This window comes from Lynx canadensis, chromosome D1 (assembly GCF_007474595.2).
Source record: "Lynx canadensis isolate LIC74 chromosome D1, mLynCan4.pri.v2, whole genome shotgun sequence".
Classification (NCBI taxonomy): Eukaryota; Metazoa; Chordata; class Mammalia; order Carnivora; family Felidae; genus Lynx; species Lynx canadensis.
The window spans coordinates 101,747,330-101,761,477 of record NC_044312.2 but is presented as its reverse complement, the minus strand read 5'-3'; the positions used below and the strand labels follow the sequence as shown (position 1 = coordinate 101,761,477).

General features: G+C 36.1%; 1 protein-coding gene across 1 annotated transcript; it reads right to left on the bottom strand.

Moving 5' to 3' along the window:
• Window positions 1-13,188: 13,188 nt before the first annotated feature.
• LOC115525245 (olfactory receptor 8K1) lies at window positions 13,189-14,148 on the bottom strand. The gene has a single exon (XM_030332348.1). It carries the CDS (start codon window positions 14,146-14,148, stop codon window positions 13,189-13,191), a length of 960 nt encoding a protein of 319 aa, XP_030188208.1.

Genomic DNA, 14,148 nt, shown 5'->3' with positions numbered 1-14,148 from the left:
TGTTAGCAGAAGGCCTTTCTGAGAGAGTGACATTTGAACTGAAACCTAAAGTGTTGGAAGGAACCAACTATTTCATAGATCACAGGAAGAACATTCCAGGATTTCAGGCAGGCATGTATTTCTTGAAGATACTTCACAGGAGTAGAAAAGAACTTGTCTTCTCTGTTTACAACTTATACTACAACTTGTTCCTGTTTATTTATTTTTTATTGATTTAGGAGAGAGGTTGAGAGAGAACAAGTCAGGGAGAGGGATAGAGGGAGAGAGAGAGAGAGAAAATCCCATGTGGGGCTTGAACCCACGTCCCTGGGATCATGACCTGAGCTAAAATCCAGAGTCATATGCTCAACAGACTGAGCCACCCAGGTGCCCCAGTGTTTTGTTCATTTTTAAAATGGAACTTGAGGGCACCTGGGTGGCTCTGTTGGTAATGTGTCCAACTTTGGCTCAGGTCATGATTTCATGGTTTGTGAGTATAAGCCCCCCATCAGGCTTTGTGCTGACAGATAAGACCCTCTCTCTCTGCCCCTCCCCTGCTCATGCTATCTCTCTCTCTCTCAAAAATAAATGAACATTTAAAAAATAAAAATAAAAAAATAAAAGGGAACTTGGGGCACCAGGGTGCCTTAGTAGGTCAAGCATCCAACTCTTGACTTCAGCTCAGGTCATGATCTCACAGTTCATGCACCGTATGGAGCTCTGAGCTGACAGCGCAGAGCCTGCTTGGGATTCTCTCTCCCTCCCTCCTTGCCCCTCCCCTCTCAATAAATAAATACATATTTAAAAAAATGAAAGAAACAAAAAGTTTTAAGGTAGGTAAATAACATGATCAACTTTAAATTTAAAATGAGAACTCCTACTGACATGAAGATAATAAGCTATAGGTTTGGAAAGAGGTACACATGAATAGAAATTTAGAAAGAGAGTCAAGCATTTGTTATAAGGCTCCTGGGGATGATAATGTTGACTTGGGTTCAAGTGGAGAAGCTGGAGGTAGAGGGAAGGAGATACATTTAACAGTTGGTAGCAGAAAGAAAATGGTATCTTCAACATAATTCATATTATGTGAGACAGATATGAGGGACTAACAGATGGGGCCAGATCAGGAAAGACTTTGTGATTTTTTTCTTTTAAGTTTTTGCTACTGGATCAATAGCCATGACGTTTTTGAATATTAGAGAATGTGGTTTAAGATGGAGTGATTACAGTGGCATTTTGAACATAGTAAGCGTTAGAGGCTTATGAGACATTTAAACAATAATTTACACAAACTAATATTTAAGTCTGGAGCACATTAGTGTGGTTGGTCTTATAGATACTTAAGATAGCATTTTTTTCACCTAATTCAAGAATTTTTTTTTAAATTGTAAAAAGCAAACAAACAAACAAAAAACCCTAACTTCTAATATGTTCCTCAATCTTCATCCTTTTCCACACAGGGACAACCCTCTGTTTCGAGATTCTAGCTTTTCTTTTATCCTCAAACATTACACTACAGAATATTGCTTCTGTGTCCCCACCTCCATGCCTCTTTATGACCTTATCTTCTTTGTTTACGACTTTTAATATTTTTTTCACAGCTTTCTGGCTCTGCATTGTCTCCCTTGGCAAACACATCAACTCTAAGCAAAAAAAAAAAAAAATCTAAATTATATCAGCTCTTCCATTTCTGCTGGAATCTGATGTGTTGCTCATTATATCCTTCATACTAAAGAGCAAAAATACATTTTAAAAAGCAACCATTTTAAAAGACAAACATCCTATTCATCCTCCAATTTGCTCTTTCAAAACTGCATATGCATTGTTGGCCAATTTCTCTAAATACTTCCCCATCCTAAGCGTCTTCCTCTTCTACTTGCTTAGGTCAAGCTTTCTTTATCACTGGACTTGACTATTGCATCTGCCTTGCTTTCCCTATCATAATTCTCTCAGGTTAGCTGGTAGAAAAATGGCAGTCGCTAAAGCTTTTTGCATAATTAAGGTATATAATCTGAGCCTTTTTAAAAATAATAATAATTGAAAGATGCTTCAGCGTCATTTTCAGTGCATTCCACAATCAGGGCTATACCAATTTTCTGGTCATACTATCCTATCGGATACACAGTGAACATAATTTTCATCTCTGGCTGTCTGTGTCCTCATGTTGATTCTCCTGAGATGACTCCGTTCTTTGTGTGTGAGAGGTGACATGTTATCTGAAGGAAGTTTGCTCATCCTTTGTAGCAGGGAGCCCCATGTGATCAGAAAATAGAAATAAAAGTAGTGTCAAATGAAGCTAACAAACGTGAATTTTGGAGTATTTAATAATGTCATCTCTGATCATACTCTAGGCATTTTCAATCTTCTTACGAATACTAATGAGTAACGTGGAGGGTAAAAAGTTGAGCTTTCATTAACACCAATGTTTCATGGCTAATAATAATAACCTTAAAAAGTATATATGGAAATAGTTTCCATGTACTTAGAGCCTTCTTTTACTATAAAGTTATGAGGCAGAATTTTTTAAAAAGTAAATTTATTTTTGAACGTCTTATTTTGGGTCATGTGAGGTAAGGGCAACCCAGCAAGTGAACATTTTCTTCCTTGTTATAGAGGTTCTGTCCTATAAAACCAGAGATCTTGGAGTTTGCGGTTTCTTAAAGTCTCACTTCTATTTATGCAGCGTCTCTCCTCAAAGACAGGTTTTTCTTTATGAGTGAGATCTTCTCAACTATAATATTGGCAGATTAGTTTTACTATGAGATAGTATATCTGTATGTTATCATATTCAATGGGAATTTTCTCAAGATAATTTGTGATTTTATATTCTCAAAAAGGAACGCCATTTGGAATTCTTTTTCTCACAGATTGTCAGGGGAAATATGCAGTTTTCTTTTAGCTAATATGGAAGAAATAAAACTATGATATACATAAACTCGGTGAGCAAAAGTTATGATTTCAGTAGGGATATAACTTATTTAGGTACATAAGACATAACAATACCAGCCCTGATTTGGAAACATAATAGCCAGATCATATTTAACAACATGTATTCTCCCAAAGGCTACAAATCTTGGAAACAGATTCATGTATTATCTTATTGGATTATTCATAGTGTCGAGTGCCTTCCAAATGGAAGTGAAGGAGCTCAGTTTGAGGTTGAGTTTTGGATCTTTCAAAAGCCATTATACAAAAATAAGACAAATATTTTCTACCCACCTCTAATGGAGAATCTGCTTCAGGCTCTTAGTGACAGTCTCTAAATGCGGTTCAATAAAATACCTAACTCTGAAGCACGGGTGATTCTAGAATCCACAAATTGCCTTTTATATCCTTGGGGAAGATGCCACTTGGAAATAGCTCCTTAACAAGATCTCCCTGCAGGAATTCAACCAGACATCCCTTGAGTGTTGTTTGTGGCACTATGGACCTCCATTAATGAAGTGAGTTCAGTTCCCTGATATCTCAGGGACACAGTGATTAAAGTGTGTGTGTCAAAGTAACTCATGTGCATTCAGAGATTCATTATTGCAAAAATGCAATATTAAAGAGGTAGAAACCAATGGCCTAGCAGTAAAGTTAGAACAATCTCTATCCATAAATAGTATTTTATTATGCCAACTTTTGGGGCACCTGGGTGGCTCGGTCAGTTGGGCATCTGACTTTGGTTCAGGTCATGATCACTCCCAGTCTATGGGTTTGCGCCCTGTGTCGGGCTCTGTGCTGACAGCTCAGAGCCTGGAGCCTGCTTCGGATTCTGTGTCTCCCTCTCTCTCTGCCTCTTCCTTGCTTGTGCTCTGTCTCTGTCTCTCTCTCAAAAATAAATACACATTTAAAAAATTTTTATTATACCACCTTTTCTTTTTTTTCCTTCACTTTTGCTTCAAATAATACAATTAACCATTATTTCATGGGGTGAAGTAGATATTAAAAGGAGAATGTGTCCTCTAAAAACATTCCTCAGGTAGTAAGATTATCATTTTATCTTTTCTTAATGATTATATTTCAGGTGAGGAAAGGTAGAACGTAACTACTAGGGAAGAATCAAACACAGTATTTAAAAAGTCAGCTTTGGGGCACCTGGGTGGCTCAGTGGGTTAAGCGTCTGACTTTGGCTCAGGTCATGATCTCGCAGTTCGTGGGTTCGAGCCCCACTTCGGGCTCTGTGCTGACAGCTCAGAGCCTGGAACCTGCTTCAGATTCTGGTCTCCTTCTCTGTCTGTTCCTCCCCTGCTCACACTCTGTCTCTCTCTCTCTCTCTCTCAAAAATAAATAAAGATTAATTAATTAATTTATTTTTTATTTATTTTATATTTTTTTAACGTTTATTTATTTTTGAGACAGAGAGAGACAGAGCATGAACGGGGGAGGGACAGAGAGAAAGGGAGACACAGAATCGGAAGCAGGCTCCAGGCTCTGAGCCATCAGCCCAGAGCCCCACGCGAGGGGCTCAAACTCACAGACCGCGAGATCGTAACCTGAGCTCAAGTCAGACGCTTAACCGACTGAGCCACCCAGGCGCCCCAAAGATTAATTTTTTTTAAAAGGAAGCCTCTTGGTTATATCCATAAATTTCCTGTCACCTACATATATATTTTAACCAGTAAATCTTATATATATATAATATCATAGGTGTAATAATTATACATACATATTTGCGCATGCAATGAACAATAGGATTATGTAGAAAGGAAACTGTCCTGTAAGAACACACACAAAAAAACCAGATAGAAATTAAATACATCAGGAAGGTTACCTGCTGGTAGTGGGAGAGGGAACTGAATAAAGAAATAAGGTGAAAGATGTAGAGTTTGCTGGGGCTGCATAACAAAAAAACACAGACTGGGTGGCTTGAGCAACAGAAATGTATCTTTTCAATTGTGGAATCTAGAAGTCCAAGATCACAGGCTTGACAGTTTTGGTTTCTTCTGAGGAGTCTCTTAGCTTGTAAATGGCCACCTTCTTGCTATGTCTTCACATGGTCATTGTCGGTTCCAGGTACATGTCTAGTTTCTCTCTGGCTGTCCTAGTCTCCTCTTCTTATAAGGACACCAGTCACATTGGATAGGGCCCCTATCAAAATGACTTTAACAAGCCATTTTAATCAAATTACCTCTTTAAAGATTCTACCTCCAAATACAGTCACATTGTGAAATACTGAGGGTTAAGGCTTCAACATATGATTTTGGTGCGACACAATTCAGCGCATAACAAATTGGAATGAAAAATAAACTAAGGAAAGAGAGGGCCTTTGCCTGGCCCAATGATGATACAATGTCATGAACTGAGGAATATAATTTTTCTAAACATCTTGCCTTAGGTCCAAAAACAGTTGAAAACATACATATGTTCAGTATGTAGAAAACTTGCTTCTGGAAATCTGCTTTGCAAAATAATACAAGTTATTAAATTATATAAAAATCTTCATGAGTATATTATTAGTATGGCAAAATAGTAGAAACTAAGTAGTTTGGAAACTTATTAAGTAAATTATAAACATACATAATTAATATAATTTTATATATTCTTTAAAACTTTGTATTTATTATATAGAAATTGAAAAGCTTCTTTATCCATTCATATCCTTGTCAGTGCCTGTTGCTTCTTGTGTTGTTAATATTAGCCATTCTGACAGGTGTGACGTGATATTTCATTATGGTTTTGATTTGTATTTCCCTGATGATAAGTGATATTGAGCATCTTTTCATGTGTCTGTTAACCATCTGTATGTTTTCTTTGGTAAAATATCTATTCATGTCTTCTGACCATGTCTTAACTATACTATTTATTTTTGGGGTGTTGAGTTCGACAAGTTCTTTATAGATTTTGGATACTAACCCTTTATCACATACGTCATTTGCAAATATCTTCTCCCATTCTGTAAGCTGCCTTTTAGTTTCGTTGATTGTTTCCTTTATTCTGCAGAAACTTCTAATCTTGGCGAAGTATCAATCATTCATTTTTGCCTTGGTTTCCCTTACCTCTGAATACATGTCTAGTAAAAAGTTGTTACAACCAATGTCAAGGAGATTGCTTCCTGTGTTTTCCTCGCTAGGATTTTTATGGTTTCTTCTTGCACATTTAGGTCTTTCATCCATTTTGAATTTGTGTGTGTGTGTGTGTGTGTGTGTGTGTGTGTGCTATAAAAAAGCTTTATTCTTTTGCATGTTGCTGTCCAGTTTTCCCAGCACTATTTGTTGAAGAGACTGTATTTTTTCCAATGGATATTCTTTCCTCTTTTGTTGAAGATTAATTGACCATATAGTTGTGGGTCCATTTCCTGGCTTTCTATTCTGTTCCATTGATCTATGTGTCTGTTTTTGTGCCAGTACCATCCTGTCTTGATGTCTATAGACTTGTAATATAGCTTGAAGTCTGGAAGTCTGGAATTATCATGTCCCAGCTTTGTTTTGCTTTTTTAAGATTGCTTTTCCTATTTTGGGATCTTTTGTGGTTCTATACACAATTTAAGATTGTTCTCGCTCTGTGAAAAATGCTGGTGGTTTTTGATAGGGATTGCATTAATTGTGTAGATTTCTCTGGGTAGCATAGACATTTTAACAAGAAAGAAGTCGTGATGTATATACACAATGGAATATTACTCAGCCATCCATAAGGATGAAATTTTGCCATTTGCAATGATGTGGATGGACCTAGAGTGTCTTATGCTAAGCAAAATAAATTAGTCAGAGAAAGACAAATACCATACGCTTCCATTCATATGTGGGATTTAAGACTTGAAAGAGATGAACATAGGGGGAAAAGAGAAAGAGTAGCTATGAAACAGACTCTTCACTATGGAGAACAAACAGCATTGCTGGAGGGGGAGGTGGGCAGGGAGAATGGATTAAAAGACTATTTAGGTTGGGTATTAAGGAGGGCACTTGTGATGAGCACTGAGTGTTGCATGTAAGTGATGAATCACTAAACTCTACTCCTGAAACTAATATTACACTGTATGTCAACTACCTGTAATTGAAATAAAAACTTGAAAGAAATGTATAAAAACAACTTTTGTTTTCCACTTTTCTCCTTCTGTTTTTTATTCCTGTTTTTATTTTGCTGTCTAATTTTGGACTATAGAAATGTTTCTAGAGTTTTTAAAATTCCATTTATATATATTTAATGGTGACTCTAGGGAGCACAATGTACACCACTAATTTTTCACATTTTAATTAGTGTTAATATTGTATTACTTTAAAATGTAGAAACTTTGCAACTGTATAATCCTATTTAGTACTTCCCACTATATATACATAAAATGTATGCATCATTTTTGCCTTAAAGTGCTCAATTGCTAAAGCAGGAAATATTCAATGCAAGATCCTTTTTGAAAATTCTTTATTTAACAAATTTAACAAATTCCTTTTGTTAAAGGAAGAAAGTAGAAACTAAGAAGAAATTGTGAACGGAATAATATACGTAAAATAAGAATTAAAACTGAAAAACAAACAAACAAACCAAAAGCTTCTGAGAAACAAACTGAAAATAGTATTAAAAAGGCAATATTAAAGCAGTATAGAGGTTCCTCAAAATGTTAAAAATAGAAATATTCTACCATCCAGCAGTTGCACAATTAGGTATTTACATTATATAAAGGATACAGAAATACTAATTCAAAGGGACACATTCACACTGATGTTTATAGCAGCATGATCAACAATGGTCAAATTATGGAAAGAACCCAAATGTCCATCAACTGATGAATGGCTAAAGCTATAGTGTATATATACTTATACACACACACACACACACACACACACACACACATATATATATAATGGAATATTACTTAGCCATCAAAAATAATAAAATCTTGCCATTTGCAGTGATGTGGATGGAGTCAGAGAGTATTATGTTAAGCAAAGTAAGTCAGAGAAAGACAAGTATCATATGATTTCACTCATATGTGGAATTTAAGAAATAAATCAAATGAATACGGGGGGTGGGCAGAGAGAGGCAATCCAAGAAACAGACTTTTAACTTTACAGAACAAACTGATGGTTCCTGGAGGGGAGGTGAGTGAGGCAGTGGTTGGAATAGGGTGGTGGGGATGAAAGAGGACACTTGTGACGAGCCCCAAGGGTTGTATGGAAGGGTTGAGTCACTATATGGCACACCTGAAACTAACATTACACCGTACGTCAACTCACTGGAATTTAAATAAAAACTTGGAAAGAAAAAGGAAAAAATGACCATATTATACTGGGTTCTTTTAAAACGATGTATTTTTAAAAATTAAATAAAAATGTAAATAAGACAATATGTTTTTAAGGTATAACTTAGGGAAAATAAAATGCCGATTGTGCATGGACACCACTTGAAAAATAACATTTCCAGTATTACTCCTGCTTCCAATTAGAGAGAGTTTCATCACCTTAAAATGTGTGTCTTTGCAGCTAATTACCCCACACTGTATCCTAAGCCACAATTACTGTGATTTCTTTCACAATGGCTGAATTTTACCTGTTTCGGAACTTGATGTAAATGGAATAATGTTTATGTCTGGTTTCTTTTGCTCAACGTAATGCTATTGAGATTCATACACTCTGTTATACACATGGACAGGTATTCCATGTGTATTCCATGTTACTGTTGACTTGTACTTCAGTCGATGCATATGCTACAATTTATGTTTTATCTATTGATGGACAGTTGAAATATTTCCATTTTGTACTGCCATGAGTAAAGTTACCAGTATCATTAACATACACCTGTTTTGCTGGAGATCTTTTTATTCCTCTCGTGTAAGCATCTAGGAAAAGAATTCCTGGGAGTAACATGTTTAACTTTACATAAAACTGCCAATCCATTTTCCAAAGTGAAGTACCTTTGTACCTTCAAATCAGCAACGTATGATAATTTCAGGAGCTGAACGTAGCAGCTGATATGATTCTTTGTATATGTGATTCTTTGGCAACCTACTATTTTAAATTTTATCCACCCTAGTGGGTGGCAAGTGGTAGCTCATAGTTATTTAATTTCATTTCCCTGGTGACTAAGGATGTTCAACTTTTTATATGTGTGTATTGGCCTTTTATATTTCTTCTGTGAAATGTATTTTCTAATCTTTTTCTCCAGTTTTTGCATAGTGTCTTTTGTTACTGATTTGTAGAATATATCTTGGATCCTATTAAGTCACGTTGGTTTCTTAGCTGATAATTGAACATATATGTGTACATGTTTGGGGCACTCTATTCTCTCGATTACTCCAGGTTTATAGTTGGTCTTTAAATCAATATTGTAAGTTCTTCAACTTCATTCTTTTTTAAAAATTGTTTTAGCTATTCTGGATCTTTTGTGTACTGTATTAAAAGCAGACCTAAAGCCAGATACGCAGGACCTAGCTTGCATACCATAAGGTTAGGTTTAGAACATTCTGCTCTGAAAAGGATCACATTTGGTAGCAGTTATTAAATTATTTTCATATCAAAATTTGATCCCAAACTTAACATTGAGTCTTGTTAAAAGTTGTACTTTTGTCTCGACCCTATGATGTTAAGTTAAGGGATGAACTACTTGGATACTTAGGATAACATAGTAAAAGAGATCATTCTTTTTTTTTTTTTTAATTTTTTTAACGTTTATTTATTTTTGAGACAGAGAGAGACAGAGCATGAACAGGGGAGGGGCAGAGAGAGAGGGAGACACAGAATCGGAAACAGGCTCCAGGCTCTGAGCTGTCAGCACAGAGCCTGACGCGGGGCTTGAACTCACGGACCGTGAGATCATGACTTGAGCCGAAGTCCAACGCTTAACTGACCAAGCCACCCAGGCACCCCAAGAGATCATTCTTTTTTGAGCCAACTCTCTCCAGTTCTTTGAAGCCAGAATGGCTTTCTGTTCTATATGGGAAATTTTAAGTGTTTGCAAAAGCCCCTTCAAGAAACAGTATATCTTGGGTTTTTTTTGTTTTTGTTTTTTGTTTTTTGTTTTTTAAACAGAGGTGATAGGAAAGGAATTCAAGAAATCAATGTACAGTCCATGTAGGAAATCAATCTCAAGGACTTTTAGAAATAATTGGAGCGTGAGCTTTGCAATTGAGACATTAGGGCCTTGTAACTAATTCCATTTAATCATTGATACAAATATATTCCAATTTCCAAACTAAAAGTTTGTATGCATGAAGCCATTAATTAGATATGGGGTGAAAATACAAGAAAAACTAAAGGTCCTAACTTTGGGAAAAAGAAAGTGTACAAATACCAAAGGATTTTCATATAGGTTGGTAGAATTCTGGTTTTTTTTTAATTAATTAATTAACTAATTTATTTATTTACAACATGAGCAGGGAGGGGGCAGAGGGAGTGGGAGAGGAAGGATGCCAAGCAGGCTCCACACTTTCAGAGCAAAGCTCAATGTGGGGCTCAAACTCACGAACCCTGAGATCATGATCTGAACTGAAATCAAGTCAGACGTTTAACCAGCTGAACCACCCAGGCGCCCCGGTTGCATTATTTCTAAACTATTTATCATTATCATTATGATGAGAATCTGTACTTCGCGGCAATTAGGGACAATAGCCCTAACCAATGAAGTCAGGAATATGATAAATTTCCTGGAGAAAAGAAGGTAATGTTTTAGAGCCATTCCTGATGTAGCTAGAATATCAAATAGCTCACAATATCAGCTAGTGATGATAATAATCACCTGATTATCAGCTGAAAGTAATAATCACCTATTAGTCACATGTTGCAATTTTATCATCATGCAATCGCACAATGAAAATGATAAGTCAGTAAATGTTCATATCCCTTAAGAAATAATAAAAACACTTTTGGTAAAATCACAATGCATAGGACTTTTCTTCTGTGTTTTTTTTTTTTCTATTTCAAGCTATTATGCATATTTATAAAATGTTTACCCAACATATCATTAGAATGTGAAAAAACCCTGGGTGTTTGGATGGCTCAGCTGGTTAAGCATCCCACTTTGGCTCAGGTCACAATCTCTCAGTTTGTGAGTTCAAGCCCCACATGGTGCTCTGTGCTGATAGCTCAGAGCCTGCAGCTTGCCTCAGATTCTGTGTCCCCATCTGTCTCTGCCCCTTCCACTCGTGTTCTCTCTCAAAACTAAATAAATATTTTTAAAAATTTTTAAAAAAGAATGTGAAAACCCCTAAATATTTGCTCTGAAATAAGAAGCAATAGTAATATCAAGCCCTAAGTACAAGGCTATTTTTTTAGGGATTTTTTTTTAAATAATGGTTAAATAAATAAAAAGCTGCAAATAATCAAATGTTCATCAACCAAGGAATGGCAAAGAGAAAGTGACTGATGGGTACTTCACAGTATGCTGATATTAAAAATGTTTTTTAACAGTTATTGACCAAGAAAGATGCTGATGATGAATTGTCAAGTAAGGAAAGTAAGTGGCAGAGGCATGGTGAATTATTTTTTAAAATACCTTTCTATAATGGATGGTATTGGAGAAAGCTATTAATATTATTTGACTTTACTTTTTGTTTTGTGGATAACAATGGAAATGAAAAGGACTGTGCAGTACAATATAAACTGTTAGGCTAGAAAACAAAATGCGCTCATAACAACAAATAAGCTGACGGATAAGATCCAAAGCCAACATGGTAAACAAAATCGATGATCAGAGAACACAACTTTGTGTTCATTTTACTGTATTGAATTTATGTTTTATTTTAGTCAGTTCACTTTATTTAAAAAAAATTAAAAAGTCTAGCTTTATTGAGATTACAATCGATAAAAACATTGTATAAAACTAAAGTATAAAACATAATGGTTTGATATTTGTAATGTATCATGGAATGATCGCTACCGTCAGGCTAATTATCATATCCATCACCTCACATATTTTTTCTATTTGTCGTGAGAAAATTTGAGATCAACTCTCTTAACAAAGGAAACTACAATACATTAAAGGAGGAAAAAAATAAGCAAAATGCATGGATTTAGCACAAGGAGGGCAAGGTTCATATATTGATTTAATTTCCCACAATTTTAACTTTTAATACTAGGGCAGATGGAAACAAACACTAGCGGGGTCGTGTGCATATTTTAAAAGTCTAAAAAATTTCCATGAAATAACAAAGATAATATGAAAATGTAAGGAGTCCATCCATTTGCTGAGTGAGTGCACAATGTGAATGAAGCATCTTGTTAGCATAGTCCATTGCAAAAGCGTCACTCTATATACAGGCTGAGGAAGGGGACCAAATAGACAGGAATGTCTCAGAGGCACCTGGGTGGCTCAGTCAGTTAAGCATCCTACTCTTGATCTCGGCTCAGGTCATAACCTCATGGTTTATGTTTGAACCCTACCTTCATCAGGAGCATGGATCCTGCTTGGCTCTTTCTCCCTCTTTCTCTGCCCCAACTTCACTCATTCTCTCTCTCTCTGTCTCTGTCTCTGTCTCTGTCTCTGTCTCTCTCAAATATAAAAAAATAAATACACTTTAAAAATAGCCTCATTTATCTTTAATCTTTGCTATTACTGCTATAGATTTTTCAAAATCTCGATGTCATTTTGATAGACGACCAAATAACTTCTTGATCTTGAGTTTGTTGATTCTAAATCAGCTTATCAGGAGCCTATGGTAAATCAAAGTTACTTATACAGTATGAGGACCTGTCAAGGGGGACCAAGAATCAGCCAAGATTTTTCTCATGTTCTTAATGAAACAATCTTCCCAGATGACCCCTGTATCCTTGAAGTAGAAAATATGAACTCAATCCAACTGGTAGTATCATTCTGAAGTGTTATGCTTTATTTCTTATTTAGCCTAGATTCTTGAAACTATTTGATCATGTTGTGTTATAATCACACATTTACTTACTTTCTTACCTCCTGCCTAGCATACACAATCTTACCTATCATCAATACAAAATCACTACTATAAAAAACACATTAGTAATTTTCTGGTAAGTTTTATTCCATTTTGACTAAGATTTTTTTTAACCTCTACAAACCCAAGTTCAATATGATTTGCCTACAACCTCCAATATGACCTTGGACATAACTTGGAACTTAAATTATCTGGCTATAATATTAATTAATTTATTCGTTCATTTATTCAATTGGAATGGAGAAGAATACAGGAAGATATAAGAGGAGTTTTGTCCAAAAAAGGAGGAACACAATCAGGTAAAACATTTCTACTTTTTGATGCTATAATTGAACTGGCAGAGCATTAAACAAAGACTTTTGGACCCACCTTTGCAACTGAACTGTATGATATTAAGTGGGAATTTTGCATCGGTTGGTTAAAATTCTCTTCAGAGCATCTTTTACTTCTTTGTTCCTTAAGCTGTAGATCAATGGATTCAGCATAGGGATCACCAAGGTGTAAAACACAGAGGCCATCTTATCAATATCGAAAGTATGGCTGGATTTGGGCTGCAGGTAAATAAACAATAATGTCCCATAGAACACGACCACCACCGTCAAGTGGGAACTACAGGTTGAGAAAGCTTTGTATCTCCCCTCGGTTGAGTTCATTCTGAGGATGGCCACAAGAATAAACATGTAGGATATAAGAACAATCAAGAGGGAAGAGAGCAGATTACAGCCTGAAAAACCTAAAATGATCAATTCTAATTCATGTGTGTCTGAACAGAGCATGGATATGAGAGGAAGGCAGTCACAGTAAAAATAACTGATAATGTTGGAGCCACAGAAGGACAATTTAAATAATTTGATTGTGAGAAAGAGCGACACAAATGTGCTGTAGAAATAAGGAAGAAGGACCAGTGCCCAACGCACCTTCTCTGCCATGATGACCACGTAGAGGAGAGGTTTGCAGATGGCTACGTAGCGATCATAGGCCATTGCTGAAAGAATGAACAGTTCGGTGATGATGAAAATCTCAAAGACTGCCAGCTGGGTGGCACACCAATGGTAGGAAATTGTATTTTTGTGCACCACAAAGTTTACCATCATTTTTGGGCCGATGACAGTGGAGTAACCAAGATCAGTAATTGACAGATGTCTAAGGAAAAAGTACATGGGGGTATTTAGCTTGGAGTCCAAATGGGTCAAGATAACTATGCCCAGATTGCCTGTCACTGTGATCAAATATATGATGAGGAAGATTGCGAGGAGAGGTGCTTGCAGCCCAGGGTTGCTGGTGATCCCCAGGAGAATGAATTCAGTCACCTCAATCACTGCAGAATGATTCTGTTTCTCCATAGGATTCAT

Bases quoted from the DNA above. Each gene is read 5' to 3' on its own strand.
- LOC115525245 (XM_030332348.1), bottom strand. From the start codon at position 14,148: ATGAATCCTATGGAGAAACAGAATCATTCTGCAGTGATTGAGGTGACT.